Genomic DNA, 16,334 nt, shown 5'->3' with positions numbered 1-16,334 from the left:
AGGGCAGCATTTAAGTTATTTAAACCAAAATCTTCACTGTGGCAACATTAGGATTCTTCATTTCAAAGAGTGATGACATTTTAGACCTAAATAAGCAAGACTGGTACTAAAATATAATGAGTTTTTCCAAAGAAGAAGAAGAAATTGCTCATATTTCTTTAAAAGGATATAAATCATATGAGAACCATTACTATTAGAAAATATTGAATAATTAAAGAAAATTTTAAAAGGATTAATGCAACTGCAATATTTTCTCACTCCTTGCCCCCCAATAGGAGTGTCTAGAAAATTATCAGTGCAGGCCATGTTCCTTCCTATAATTAATTAAATGTATGAAATACTCTCATTACTTTTTTATAGATTGTACATGCCATTCGTATAATGACACAATCTTCTGATCCTGCATTTCAAGCAAGGTAGTGAAAAAATAGAACTATGAAAATACACTATATAGTATATCACCTTTATCTCTATTTTGGAAGAAACTTTTTTTTTTTTAGCCATCTGCACGATCTACCTATAGTTAAATGAAAATCAATAATTGGTGTTTTTATTGAACAAATATTTTCTTTTAGCTTTGCTTCCTATCATATAATTTTAAGCTCCTTGGAGCAAATGAAATATATTTGCTTCAAGAAATACATAAGCTTTAATAAGCATTTTTTGATTTAGCTTTAAAGACACTGAAGATTGAACTGAAGTCTTCTTCTGAGCTTGGACGGTTAAGAATATTCCTATGACAGATACTGTCCATTGTACAGACTGATTTTTAGGCATCCTATAAGCTTCTATCTTGAGAATTTATTTCCTCTTGCAGTAGTCCTTATCTTTTATAGAACAAATTCCTCACATAGCTCAAAGAACCTCTAACATGCAGATATGTTATTGACAAAATGATTTAAGGTGACTTAAAGCTACCTAAAGCACTGGAAACATCAAAAAAGACAAACGTAACTGAACAGAAACAGGATAGGAAGATCAAAGCAACAGTGATGAAGGATTTCTCTGTGCTCTGTTCCCAGACTCGGTTTCAAAGGAGAAAAGGCAGTTTGTATGATTCAATTCTTTTTATTAAATGTATTACAGCTAGGCTGAAACCTCAGGGATGAGAATTCAGGGAGACTCTTTTCTTTATTAGGTGAGAAGATAGCAACAGCAGATGTTAAAAATACAATATTTTCTGTGCTTTTCGGTAACATTCTCCTCAAAGATGAATTTTTCTTCAGTATTTCAATAACAGCTTCGTATGGAGATTCTTATCTGAGATTAAAAACTCTTGCTTCTTGTTATGAATTACCTCAATCACACAATCAAATATATAAACCAATATTAACAATCATGGAATAGGTGCTAATGTAACTATTAGGGAAAGATACAGTAGGTAATTAAGCATCTTAATTAAATTAAATATGAATATTTTAAAATAAAAGCATCATCATAAAACTAAAATTATTTAAATGACTTTCCATTGTGAGAACCCACACTGGTCTCCATTGAAACTGTGGGGAATATATAACTGAGCAGGAGATAGATTTAGTCACATACATATCTACATTCGTTCACACATATACTCATAGATGGACTTCAGGGCACCAAGCCAAACCTCCCAAAATTTGGAGTTCTAGCATTTAGGGGCAACCACTAGAAAGGCATTTTCTCTTTTCCCAAACATGTAAGTCTTTTCCCACTTGAAAGGAAGAAAAGGGTTTCTTCCCAACATCTTAAAAAACAGGAAGGCCAATATGGAAAGAGATAATACCTAAATGTGTTCTGCTGTCAAAGAAATTTCCAAAGCTTGTATCTTCTGTATATTTTAACTTATTTAATTATAGTTCACATTATGTAGGACAGCGATGGTGAACATTTTTTGGCTTGCGTGCCATAGGGGGGAGCGCAGGGGGGTCATGTGTGGGCATGCCACACCCATAATGCAACATGTGACCCCCAATGCACATGCATGCATGAGAGGTACTCCCCCCAATTTTTGCATGCTTTTTTCACCCCCTCCCAGGCTCCAGAGGCTTTATAGGAGTCTGGGGAGGGCGAAAACAGCCCCTCTGCTCCCCCCTGGAGGCCCTCCGGAAGCTTCAGGGACCTTCAGGAGGCTTCCCTGAAGCCTCCGGAGGGCAAAAAAGGATCCTACGAGCAAACCAGAAGTCATTTCCGGTTTGCTCGTAGGGTCGGTTTAAGCCCTCCAGAGGCTTCAGGGACCTTCAGGAGGCTTCCCTGAAGCCTCCAGAGGACTAAAAACGCCCCTAAACCGACCCTATGAGCAAACCGAAAGTGACTTCTGGTTTGCTCATAGGGTCCTTTTTAGTCCTCCAGAGCCTTCAGGGAAGCCTCCTGAAGGTCCCTGAAGCCTCCGGGGGGCTTTACCGTCTCTACGAGCAAACTGGAAGTCTGTCCTGAACTTCAGGTTTGCCCATAGGGCTATTTTTTTGCACTCTGGAGGCTTCAAGGAAACTCCTGAAGCCTCCGAAGGGCCTCGGGGTGGTGGTGGTTGAGGGAGGCTCTTTTCCTATAAAGCTTCTGGAGCTTAGGGAAGGTGAAAATGAGTTTTAAAAAGGCTGGACTCAGCTGGCCAGCACGCACATGTGCACTGGCCAGCTGACAGGGCAACGCCTCGCATGTCTTGACAAATGGCTCCGCGTGCTACCTGTGGCACACGTGCCATAGGTTCGCCATCCCAAATGTAGGAGATGACCAGGCTAAGCCAAGGGAGGGGTCAAGTGCGTCATTACTCTCATGTCCCTTGGAACCCACAAGAGATCTAAGTCCAGCCCAAATTCCATTGACTCTTGTTTACTGCCAATTTACTTTGATGGTTAGTAGTTCAGATACTTGTGGAAAATGTTAGCATGCAATAAACCTGTATTCATTTGAACTGTCTTACCTCCTGTTTTCCTGCCTTTGACACAATGTAACACTTTTGAAAATAGATAAATAAAATGGTGCTATCTTTCTTTTTAGATAATTGAATAGGATAAACTGTACAACTAGTATTACGTAGAAATGAAATTATACGTATTTGGAATCACCAAATAAATGGGTTGAATAAATATAGCAAACTTTCTGCACTGGAACTATATTTCATACATGTGTGACAATACCCGGACTATCAGATTAACAAAATGTAAAAATTCAGATTAGTCATAACTACTATATATGGTATATAGAAGGTTTATATAATTTTGCAAAGCATTTAGAAATGTTTCAATCCAATAATTCCTAGTGAATTCCATAGGAATTCAAATCAAAACGAGATTTTTTTCCCCAATCCATTATGATTTTGAGCATAAATGCTAAACAAATTTCTCTAGTTGAATGACAAGTGGGGTAATGTGTATCTCGGCATGCATGTATGTCTTTTTCACAAATCCAACTACAACTATGGAAGCAGCTTGTAATATTGCTGATCACATTTGTTTCCCTATATGTTATTGTTTTCAGTGTTCATAAGTGTGGGTTATGTATTGTAAATTGGCACTCTGTCTCAACTAGCTAGACAATAGATATGTACATTTGGTACATGTCAGGTACATGTCCTGCTTTTTGTTTCTCCAAATATTGTATAGATTTGTTCAATGAATATAAATGCTAGATTTCTTTTGAAAAGAGGCAGAAACTTGAAAGTAGTTGAATAGTCTATGCTTTGCATAAATTTGGAAGCTTCTAATGGGGATTAAAGGACACGGGAGGCTTTAAAAGAATCCTTTCAAAGAAAATCTCATTCATACAGTAGGAAGCCTTAGTCAAAGTTTGAGTTAGGGTTAGTTTGTTATAAGCCAAATGTAGGCATATAGGAAGAAGTTGGCTTTCATTTTATATAACTTAGTTATAACATTTGATCCACAATTGATTTAAAGTATGAAGTTTAAGATTATCTAGAGTCTCTACATTCTCTTTATGTAAGGATCTTTATGTAAGATCCTTGAGAAGACAAATTTCACATCCACACTTTCTAGTTGACTATAACTGGGAGTAGAGAGGGGGGAGGAGAAGAGACTGTAGCTATTTTTTAAAATTTCCTCTGACTTTCTCCATTGACAGACTAATGATAAAGGAGACCAAAAGAAATTTATAAACGAGTTGCATTTAGTACAAATGCATTTTTACTGTTATTAAAAATCACATAAATAAGTTTTTTTAAGAAGGCAGATATGTCAAATATTCATTAAAATATAAATTCCAGCCACCAAAATGATGTATGCTATTCCTGTAAATGATCATAAACTGAATGCCAGATTATCCTCACAGATGATACAAGGACAGATTGCACAGTATTTCACATTCCATGGTTTACTTAGATTTAAGTTAAGACTTGTATTAAAGTAAAAAGATAAAGTTTAAGAAAGCATTGCTTTTATTGCATTTGTTCCTAAAATGATTGCATTTTCTCCATTAATACACAGTGATCATATATTATTGATTGATTCAATTATATTCATTATTGGTGTGGTTTAAATGCTAATGGTCTTTTGAACCTGAGAAGAACTTATTTTACCATTCATATCTATTTCATAAAGTGGCTAATGTCCAAAAAGGCATCAATACGTTTTGCATGTTTTATCTCAAATGCCAAATTCATACAAAAGTACAAAATTATTCCAGAATCTTCATTCTCAGACTACATTTTTTTTCTATGGGGCCTATTAAGTCCCAAGTTTCTTTTTCCCTCAATAAAGTATTTACAGTTCCCAAGATTTAATTTGGATATCTAGGCTGAATGTAACTGAAGCCTAGGAAAAAAGCAATAGTTTCCATTCTTTGTTTTCTTATTTCCTCTTATTGTGGCCAGGGAGAAAAGCATAAATACTTAACAATTCTCTGCTGTTCCGTTCTCCACTGTGGAAAAATTCTGTGAAGAGGACAAAAGAACGGCTATGGAAAAATTATAATTACAAATCCAGAGCATGACTTCTATCACGGAGACCCTGGTTAACATTATATAACTGAGCTGAATTGACTGCATTGTCCAAGTTAATAGCTGAACTGACCCCCTTCTTTTTTTTCCTTCCCTTTTTTTGTTATCAATTCTGTTTTCCTTAATTCTGTTTTCTTTTATTGCTCTTCCCAGGGTGCTGGTTGCACTGCACTAGTGGTAGCTGTGGTAGCAAGAAAACTAGAACTTACCAAAGCTGAAAAACATGTACATAATTTCATGATGGATACCCAGCTAACTAAAAGAGTAAGTTATAATATAAATCACCTTTGGATATTTTTATAACAACATCTTGATTAATTCTGTTCTCTGATCAGGATACTTGTAACAACTGGATTTGGAAGGTTGAATATTCAGTTTTTAAGTTTTGAAGGATCATATCAATTTTAAGTACAAGGTCTAATGTCACGTGAGCAAAAACTTCTGAACAAAGAGAAAACATTCTGTTCCTGTATTTCCCCATCTTCTTCCTGCTTCCCCCTTCCCCTCCCCTCACAGCTTTCTGGTGAAAATTACTACTGAATTCAGCTTACAGTTTAAAAGAAGTTAAAAAAGAGCATATTAGAAAATACCAATCATGAAATCATAAACGATAGTGCGCATAAAGAAAGAGATAGAAGACATTCCTAAGTCCTTGTACTATTCTGCTGATGTGAACCACTCCAATCTACTCTGTGTATTTAGTCCAATTAGGTAGATTTGAAGAAGTTGTTATGGATGGAAGTCTCAGAGCATAATCCAAAGATAAGCATAAGGGGAGTGTGTGTTTGTGTGCATGTGTGTGTGCGTGTGCATGTCTACATGTTCCAGTTAAAAAATAATTTAAATTGCAATACATGCATTGAATCTATTTATATGTAGCAAGTACATAGTGTTATGTCTGAAATGTACTTTCTGTTTGCAGATAATATTAAATAGACTTTTAAATGAAAGTGTTTGGAAACAGCAGTTACTGTTTTATTCTTCTGCATTCCAACTTTTAATTATAATCAGTTCTCTAGAAATATATGTAGAGCATGTTCCAAACCTTTAACTTTATTTCATCTTTTTTTCCCCCATGGAGAGAAAACACTCCATGGCAACACAAAATAAAGGAGAAATTCCTCCATATGGAGAATATGGCAGTAGGCCAACATGTTCATCACACAGGGGAGTCTGCAGAGTATTTTTTTTAAAGGCCACAATGGTACATTTGAAGCGCCACTCATATTTGTATGCGTGGCAGACATAAAAAAAGAAGCAGAACCTTGATTACATATCAGCATGGTTGCCATCTTGACTTTTCTTATCCTTACATCTTTGCCTGTATCAGGCAACAAGGTGAAGGGCAACAGGTGTTTGTTCCTTGAAGAACCAACCAAAGGAAGGCATAAAATAAGAATAGTTGTTATCATGAGCCATCTAAAACACTTTTCCTCAGAAGGGTTTTCTCCAGTAAATGTTTATGATTGAAAATATGTTCAGGAAAAATCTTGGAAGGCATATAATTTGAATTCAGACATCCTGATGTATGTTTGATTTTGTTTTTGTTAAATAGGTGAAAAATGCAGCTGCCAATGTACTCAGGGAAACATGGTTAATTTATAAAAACACCAAGCTGGTAAAAAAAATAGACCATGCAAAAGTAAGAAAACATCAGCGCAAATTCTTGCAAGCTATTCACCAGTAAGTACTCTTTGATTTGTCTGTTTTGTTGTTGTGAGGCTATTGTGATAATCCCATAGGTTTGGCTTCCAGACAACTGCCTCAAATGTGACTTTCTGTTTATTCCATTTAATATTCCATAATGTTCCATATATGGTACTGCATTAGATACTGAGCATATTTGCCTATTTAATGGAGCTTTCTTCGATTTTCCTCCTATTTCATTCTTTGATATGCCCCAAATCTGCTCCAAAGGATTCTGTCCTTTGAAACAGATTTTGGGCAGGCTGGGAAGAATAGAAGAGAGAATGGGGAGGAATGATAGGTTGGATGATATATTGGCAGATTCCTTTTTCCAACAGAATGGCATGAATAAATAGTACTCTTTATCTCAGGAAGAAAGTTATTTCTTTCTGAATATGCATTTCTGCTGAAAGGAAACATAAACAAAAAGAACTCTGCCCCAAAATTCTGCAGATGGATATGCATTTATATAAACAGACTAATCTACACAAGAATTATGCTATAGCTCTAAAACCAAAGATATCAAAGGCATGGCATGAATATTTGTGGTGGTGGGAGAAGGGAAAATGAATGGAAATAAAAATGTTGCATGCAGCCATATCCATTCCCTTTACCTGGAACTTTTCAATATGAATTTTTTTGATTACTTAAAAGCAAATGCATTTCATATATATGATTGTTTAGAGTATAAACTGTGCTAGTACATTAGATGACAGATAAGAATATCTGGAGGATCATCTTATCATTTAATGGGAAGTGTTTAAACTGAATAAATAATATTGGTATTATCCCTGAGGTTAATATGATCAAATCAAAATATTTTTATTACAGCCATTAAAGGTTCTGGCAATATGCCAATTGCATTTTATGAGTTAAAGCTGTGATGATTTGGAATGATCAACTTATTTAAAAAGCAATATGGCTAAAATCTAAAATAAGATTTATATTTGGTAAAAAAGAAAAAGAAACTTGTTGGTTCCACTTTAATATAGAAAATATAAGAACAAACCATGATTTTGAGGTGGAAACTTTGGAAATTGCAGGCTCTTTGCAAATAAAATAATAAAATAAAATAAAATAAAATAAAATAAAATAATAAAATAAAATAAAATAAAATAAAATAAAATAAAATAAAATAAAATAAAATAATAAAATAAAATAAAATAAAATAAAATAAAATAAATAAAATAAAATAAAATAAAATAAAATAAATAAAATAAAATAAAATAAAATAATAAAATAAAATAATAATAAAATAAAATAAAATAAAAGGAATACATGTTCCACATTATATTTCTGTCTTATGTACATTTTTGAGAAATAGTCCTTTGCTGTTTTCTCAGAAAAGGGAGGCACCACTAGGTGTCCATACTAATACCAAAATCTTGATAAGCAGAAAGTGTTGTGCTGTAATGTTTCTATATGACAGTTACACACAAAATAACCTGTTTTAAGTAATCTTAAATTGTCATCCATATCTGGAGTCTGAATCAGAGGTGGGTTGCTCCTGGTTCAGCCAAACCAGTAGTGGCGATGGCGGGAGGTCCACCCACCTTCCCGGATGCTTCTGCGCATGTGCGGAAGCTTGCGCGTGAGAACGTGCGAGAGTGTGGGAGAGCATGAGCGAACTGGTAGTAAACCTGTTAGCACCCCACCACTGCTCTGAATCCTAATGTTAACCATGATTTGCTGAAAGAAGACATTATACAACTGTGGTTTCAAAGTGACTCATTTCAATAGATCATGTTAATATTATTAATAAATTGAGCATCATTAAAAGTTGTTAAGCAAAACTGAAAGCAAAAGTTTCCAGTCTCTTCATCATGGCTGTGAAGACCATGGAGCTCACTGTAACATATAAAGCTAATTTAGGGTTTAGCATAAGTTTAAATAATTCCAATAAACAGTAAACATTTGTTTACTTCTTCTTTTTCCTTTCACTGCATCTAGAGTAAAAAGGGAAATGGGACATCTGTACAATGAACATTTTGATCATGGCTCTCACTATGGCAGGCGTGAATTTAGTCACATATATTATATGCCAGAATGAAAGAGAGAGAGATTTTGTAAATGACTTTTTTTTTCTTGTGCTATTGATTTGACCATATTAAATAGTTGTAATAGTATTTCCTTTTCAGCCTCAGTAGAGTAGAAGAGGCTGAATTAAATCAATGGTTATTTAATATGCTCAAGCAAAATTCAATACCTATAAATATTTATGTGGTTTAGCAAACATGAGGTTCAACAATGCTGTATATAGAAAAGGGCATAATAATATAAAATGAAATATGCTTTCAAAAATATGGTTACATGAAATTTTAATTCCTTTATTTTTTTGCTTGAAATTTAGTACCTAAATTTCTTTAGGTACTTTGGAAGGCAAGAACTGGATATGAGAATTGAGAAATATAGTATATCTGAGCTCAGATCACATTTCATAGTGATACAGTATATAGTTGTGCATGCTTCGAATTAAGTTGGACATATTTACAACTGGATGTAATCTCTAGAGAGAACTAGCAGATAATCAGTCTGTGTATTATTACATTTAATGCTAGTTGAATTCACAGCAATGATTAGCCCCTAAATGGAACAGGTTGGCAATTAATTGCAGTAATTTCTTATTTCACTAGAATGTAATTTTAAAAAAATCTTTTTTAAACTTACCATGCTTTCTGCTAGTAATAGTTCATATTTCAAGAAAGATGTTTGAGCCTCCCTCCTGAAATAAAATTATATTCTAAAAGCTTTGCTCCATTTATTTCAAAATTGCTGTATAAGGGTATGCTTCTTCTGCTATTGAGTAGGAAATAACTTAGAACCATATTTTATCATCTTCCTTTCATATGCAGAGTTCTCCTTCTCTTGGCCTTTCAATGATGCCCGTGTGGCATCACTAAGTCCTACCACATGTAGGAAATAACCTGTTTCTTCCTCTGAAGTTATCCCTTGCATTCTCATACTATTATTGGCCCTCCCTTTTGGACTTTGGTGCAATTGTTCAAAAAAATATTTAATTTGATGATGACATATCCCAAACAGACCACCTTCCCAATCGGGCAGTGAATGTTGGGGAGGGGGTAGGAATTATTGCTCTGCATCTACTTTAGAAAAAACACACTTCAGCATCCCTTATGCCTTTGTTTTTCATTTGAAGAGCTTAATGCCCTGTTATACCCCTGACTTTCACATCACGGTGACAAACTGCAGAAAGTGAGACAAAACCAATGGTGGGTGACCTGGGTTGTATGGATACTCCACTGGGAACAGCTTTCAATTGCTTTCCATATGCCCATCTCCCGAAATATTCCACCAATTCTTCCATCTTTCTTTCCTACCAGGAAAATTCTGGTCAAGAAAACAAAGACTGAATGGCTCTGCAGTCTTCTTTTGGTGGTAGCAAACGAAGCACCCTTTTGTTAGGAGAAGGAGGGAAGATCAAACTTCCATCACAGAGATGTACAAAGCATTTTGCTATTTTATGGTGATCCATTTTCCCATTGATAAAAGTCATGCTGGGAAGGGAAGTTAAACTTTTATGTTACCCCTGTATTACTTTGTATATGTATAGCAAGGAATGTGAATAGAAAGCAATTAATTCAGTTGGGGTGAAATGGGGGTGTAGAGGTGTAATGGTACAACAATGTTATCTTACATCTGAGTTGGGCACAGATTTCATTAGGCACGGGCCCCCTGGCGCCATAAGGAATACGTGAGAAGTGCAAGCTATACAGATCCAATTGCATTCACTTGAAGACCATCCCTTGTACTGATTTGTTTTAGAAAATGTTACAGTTTCTTTTCTTTGTTTTGTCTTTTATTTCAACAATGAAAATAGAGCTCGGAAGTAAGTTGTGTGAGCTGTTCCTTTAAAATTTGCAGAATTTACCTCTGTCTGCATGCAACAAATGGATACTTTATTTGTGAATTTCTATAGTCTGGTTGCTACTGTGGAACTGCAATCCAAAGTCATGAATTTTTTCTGTGATAAGTGAAGTTCAGAAGGGATGAATCAGAGTATCAATATTTCATAATTTACAGAGAAAGATCCGACTAGTTTCATTTTAATCTGACTGTTGCAGCTAAGAAAATAATAGTGTAAAAAGGTTTTCCTCTCACAAATCATATAAGGCTAAGAACAGCCATATCTTGAAAGATAGAAATGCTCTCTTAGTAACACACATTTGTGAGGGAAAAAATCGGAACAGATCTGATACTTTTCCATACTTGTTCCATATGTCGTATGAGGAAGAAAGGAGTAGCAATTCTAAATTTCATAACTGGCCTTTTTGTTTTCAAAAATAACTGACAATCTAGTTTTAATACACTTCTGAATGGTTGTACAGACAAATCAACATGCCTAAAAATAAATTCAAATTGTGTTTATTTAACTGGCACTCTTGTTTTATTTCCCTTTTTGGTTTATGTTTACAACCACACAGGATCTTGTTAGATGTTTGCTCATATATTCTTCCTCTTCTGACATTATGAGGTTGAGCCTTATCTCCTGACAGTAATGATGAGTTTGTGCAACTACAGCCATATTTTCATCCTCATTTCAAGCCGGCCTTTTAAAGGGAATTAGGGATCTTCTGAATTCTGGCCATGTGAATTAGCTAGATTTCATTCTGAAGAAATAAAAGATGAACAAAAATTCCATAGGTATCTATCGGGAAAGGCTATATAATACCACTTTTAAGATAAATTGATTAAAATATGTAAATAAAAGCATTCCAAATTATGTAACGAAAGCAATTCCAGTGGGGTTGATGGAAATGACTTTGAAAAAAAGAACCGAATAAAATCTCTATCCATCTGAGGTTACTGGTATTTCTTTAATGAGATATAGATTTTCAAATATAAAAATATAGAGCCCGGACAGTGACAAATGAGAACTATGTTATGGTCTGAATAACTTCCTCATGCAGTTATCAGCAGTGGGCTATGTATTTAAACCAGTGGATTGTAGGTTTTTGCACAGATGCCTTTATTGCCAGTGCAACCCAGTGGTGATAAATGGCCACCTAGAAAATAATCCTCCAAGCAATTCTTTGTGACCATTGATTTCCAACATAAAGAATGTCCTTACCTGTAGGATTTCCATATTGGCGTTGGTAGAGATAACAGTTCCTGGTGCACAAAGTAAACTACATATAAACTGCTTCCTCTTATCGAATTAAAGAATGCTTGTATATAAAAACTCTGAATGTACTTTGGTGTTAATAAGGAAATTTGAAAAAAAAATGCAGTAAAAAACAGTGTGGTGGAAAAGGGAACCACAAAATAGTTATTTCTGTCTTCTCCCCCTTTTGATTCATGAGGACAAAAGAGCTGCCAGTCTTTGTCAATCTCAAATCAGCCTCTTTGGGGCGTAAAGTTTGAGCATAAACTTTCGTATTACAATGCAGCATAACATACCCTGTTTTTCCTTTCTTACCATGTTCAGTTAATTAGCACCAATGGAATGACTTAGGCATCAAGGGAAGGATATACCCAGGGGTCTCTTTTACAGTATACCCATCTGATCTGCCTAATGTTCCATCTCAATTACTGACAGATAAACAGGCTAACTAAACCAATTAAAAAAAATTATTCATGCAGATTTTTTTTCTAAAGTACTTAGGTAAGCCACAGCAACAAGGACAATAATAACATATTAACATAATATGTTATTAATAATATAATAATGACTAACATATTAATCATTTAGCTGCTGGTCAGATAAAAGTTTTTACATATTGAGAAGGAACTCACTTATCACTGTGTTTTCATCAGGTTCAAACACCTCCTAACCAAATCCATTTCAGACTGAAGAGGGCTTTTACCTGTATCTAATCATGTAGGCATACGGAAGAAGTATAATTACTTAAGGTAACAATGAAGAAATTACTCATTACTTCCTATGACTACTTGCTAGGATACAGGAGCTTTAAGGAATGTTTTGGCTTTCTTTCATATACTATGGATAAATCTTTACTCCCCACTTTGAATTCAGCGTTAACCATGGCAATTAGTAGTTTCGGGAACATCACATTTTCTTGCTCTCTCTTTCTTTTTTGCGGTGTTAAGGAAGCATGCTCTTCATTGTACCCAGACACATAACCAGTTATGACTGTACACAAAGTATTCAAGACATTGTCCATGCAATTATTTGTTTAGATGCATGCCATATACAGGTCTTTTGAGCTTTCAAATAAGAAATATCTGACTTGGATTTCTATCTTTTAGATTAAGAAGTGTTAAAATGGAACAGAGAAAACTGAATGATCAGGCAAACACTTTGGTGGACTTGGCGAAGGTTGGTACAATGTTATAAATGACGTACAGTACTTTTGTCGATCAACTTTAATTCATTTCTGAGCTTTGAGATTCAGTAGAAATTGATTCAATATATAATTAGAAAACTTGAGAGACAAAGTGGTGTAATGATTAAGAAGTTGACCTGGCACTGAGAAGATTCTGTTGCTAGTTCACTATCAGCTATGAAAATTTACTGGTTGACTTTGGGCCAGTCACTATGTTTAACAGAAGGTTTCTTTAATAGTAGATTTATCATTACTTTTTTCTGACACAAAAAATATAGCCATCCTCCAGAGAAGCCTTAATTATCTCTCTTAAGCATTGAGGCTGACTTTGCTATCAATTTAAGCAGCCAGGTGGATAGGGTTATTGCAGGAGGTAACCCTTATTTTTTCAAACCTCTGTCAGTATCCTTCAAATCCTCAAAATGAATATAACTTAAAACTATATGACAAGGAGCTGCCAATTTACATCATAATCCTCTGTCCCAACTCTGAAGTTTAGTTCAAGTTGAATTCAAATTACTTCATATTGCAAACTGCAGATAACAAGCACCATACTACTCTGGTTCCTTATTCCCACCCTCCTGAAAAAAAGAGAAATCACACAGCAACTCTGGCCTATTCTGTGCATTTTTCACTGCCTTCACTAACATGGAATACTGCTCCAGAAAAAGCTGTAGTTGGTACTTGGTTCGGTTTATTTTGAGATGTCATCCTTACGTTTCATTCTGGATCATTGCCCTCCCTATTAAAACAGCAACATAATTAGTATTAAGGCTATCATGCTGCTTGACTGCTTGACTCAGTAGAAGGCAGGATGTAAAGCAAATCAAGTTGACTGATATGGTTTGTAAAAGATATGTGGATGCTTTGAAGCAATAGTACCTGTTTCTGGGGTATTCTGTGTTCTTAAGTGGGAAGGTAAATCTCCAGGTCCCTTAAGTTCCTGGTATGACATGTTTTAACCAGCTCACTATTCCATGAAGGTTTATATCAGCAATCATCTCAAAGATGACCAGACTATAATCTGGTCATAGCAGCTGACTCATCCAGAGTCTCTCTCCTCTGTGATCATGAAATCCATCAAATTTAGAGTGAATCCTGCTGTTAGTGTAGGGCCAGTGAGTATGTAAAGGGTGCATGGGAGATATGAACACAATATGAATAAACTATAATGGTTGTGTAAGGTAGAGGGTGGCAGACACTGAGGAAAGGCCAGTCAGCTATTAGGACTCTATGTTGTTCGGTTTTTATGGTGCTGATTGATAAAAGAAAAAGAAGAGAATGTTTAACTCTGATTAATCAAAAGGGTTTTGTTTTGATTTCATTTGATTTAAGCCAAGGGTTCCAAGTGAGAGGAAAGACTCTTATCAGGTAGTTGCATTAGGTTGTTATTTTGATTTGTGTAAATGCCAGGGCTTCTTTAATCAATACCATATTTTTGCATTTTTGTTGCACTGCCTTTTCTTGGGCTGGACCTTACCACATTGCCTATAACACTTACCTATATTATACTCAACATCTCTTTTCAATCAAAGAGGAGCATTTCCTGCTTTGCTCAAGGTTAGAGGAATTCTGCAATATAACAGATGATAGACTTTGTAAACCCCTTAGTTGGCTCCTGGTGGTAAAAAGCACTGGAGTACCACGTAGCCAAGAGACAGAATGGGGAATATGGGATAGAGTTTAAGGAATAATTTTGTGCTATATAGAAAACAGGAAAAAATACCCCTGCATAATGTGCACTGGCACCTTTAGGAAAATAACATTTTTCTTCTGGTAATATTGGAGAAAAATGAAACAATTGATCTACTAAAATCTATTTCACAGGCAGAGAATCTTTACAGCTTCTGGGATAAATAGATTTCTAGATATGCATGATTCACGTTTGTGTATCTTTATTCTTCTGAGGAATTTTTCATGCTTGACATGTGGAAGTGCTCCACCAAAAATTAATAGCCTCGTTTCAATGCAATATGTAGCATACAAAAATAAGGAAGTAAAATAGGTTGGTTCCAGTTGTGAATCTATTTGTGTGCATTCTCCTTGTTTATGAGTGAAACATTGGAAAATACTGCTGAAAAATCTTGTTGGCATAATTTATTTCATCTTTTCGTTCTCCTTTTAGACTCAAAACATCATGTATGATATGATTTCGGACTTGAATGAACGAAGTGAAGACTTTGAGAAGAGGATTGTTACTCTGGAAACAAAACTGGAAACTTTAATTGGTAGCATCCAAGCTCTCCCTGGACTGATTAGCCAGACAATTAGCCAGCAGCAAAGGGAATTTCTTGAAGCTCAGATACAAAATTATGATAAGCATGTAACCTACAGTGCAGAACGATCAAGGTCCTTGTCTAGAAGACGAAGATCTTCCTCTACAGCACCACCCACTTCATCAGAGAGTAGCTAGAAGAGAATAAGTTAACCACAAAATAAAGACTTTTTTGCCATCATATGGTCAATATTTTAGCTTTTATTGTAAAGCCTTATGGTTCTAATCAGTGTTATCTGGGTTCTGATGTCAGAATTCTGGAAACCTGAACACAAGTTTTAGGCCAAAATGAGTGAAAACACACTCACTTTCTTTCTTTCTCTCTCTCTCTCTCTCTCTCTCTCTTTTCTTTTCAGATGCACAGTGAATGCACCTATTATTGCTATATAGATTGTTCCTCCTGTAATTTCACTAACTTTTTATTCATGCACTTCCAACAAACTTTATTACTACTACAGTATATAATATAATAAAAGGGTTACTTTCTGCACATATTTGCTTGGTCACTTTGACTTTAACATTCCCAGCTTTGGGGTTTTAAAAAAAATGGAAATGTAGAAAAAAATGCTTTCATTATGAGAAGGCTGAGCTTTGACATTCTATGCAGGAAAGGATCTTAGAAGTGATGCATTAATTTAAATTTAAAATTAATTTAAAAGATTGAATGGTCTTTATTTAAAATTTTGCTTTTATTTTTGCATTACATGCCAGCTTGTGGAGAAAAAAAAGCAAACAAGTTGGTTTTGTTTATGTTTATGAAAGTTCATTATTGAGAGCTGCTGCACCCATATTTCCTCCAGTATATTAGCAGCATGCTGTATGTTCTTATACCTTATTTATACAAATAATTGTTTACTAAAAATTTAGAAAAGGGCTGGCTCCAAACCATTTTAAACATTTTAAAATATGTTTATATGTGGTGTGCGAGACTATCGTATATTTATTTTCTTGTTAAAAGAAATTTTCCATTGATGAAAAATGTTGTGGCACCTCAATCTATTTGGTCTCTCGTTGACTAGTTTGCTACCCATTACACTTTGTTTCATTTGGTTAAATAAGGATCTCTTCTAGATATGCCTGATCTTGATGCAATGAAAAACATGACCATGTTGCTAAATTTGTGTAGACAATTCCATTGCCATCA

At 35.0% G+C, this 16,334-nt stretch overlaps 1 protein-coding gene across 2 annotated transcripts in view; it reads left to right on the top strand.

Moving 5' to 3' along the window:
* KCNN2 (potassium calcium-activated channel subfamily N member 2) overlaps positions 1 to 15,335 on the top strand; it is a 76,476-nt gene extending 61,141 nt beyond the window's left edge. For both annotated transcript variants that reach the window (XM_032214012.1, XM_032214011.1), the window contains exons 6-9: positions 5,078 to 5,188; positions 6,480 to 6,607; positions 12,839 to 12,908; positions 15,041 to 15,335. In XM_032214012.1, coding sequence (XP_032069903.1) covers positions 5,078 to 5,188; positions 6,480 to 6,607; positions 12,839 to 12,908; positions 15,041 to 15,328 — 597 coding nt within the window. In that variant the 3' untranslated portion in view covers positions 15,329 to 15,335. The remainder of the gene's footprint in view (positions 1 to 5,077; positions 5,189 to 6,479; positions 6,608 to 12,838; positions 12,909 to 15,040) is intronic.
* The last annotated feature ends 999 nt before the right edge of the window (positions 15,336 to 16,334 follow it).

Source organism: Thamnophis elegans, chromosome 3, assembly GCF_009769535.1.
Source record: "Thamnophis elegans isolate rThaEle1 chromosome 3, rThaEle1.pri, whole genome shotgun sequence".
Taxonomy (NCBI): domain Eukaryota; kingdom Metazoa; phylum Chordata; class Lepidosauria; order Squamata; family Colubridae; genus Thamnophis; species Thamnophis elegans.
This window is presented reverse-complemented; position numbering and strand designations above follow the sequence as displayed.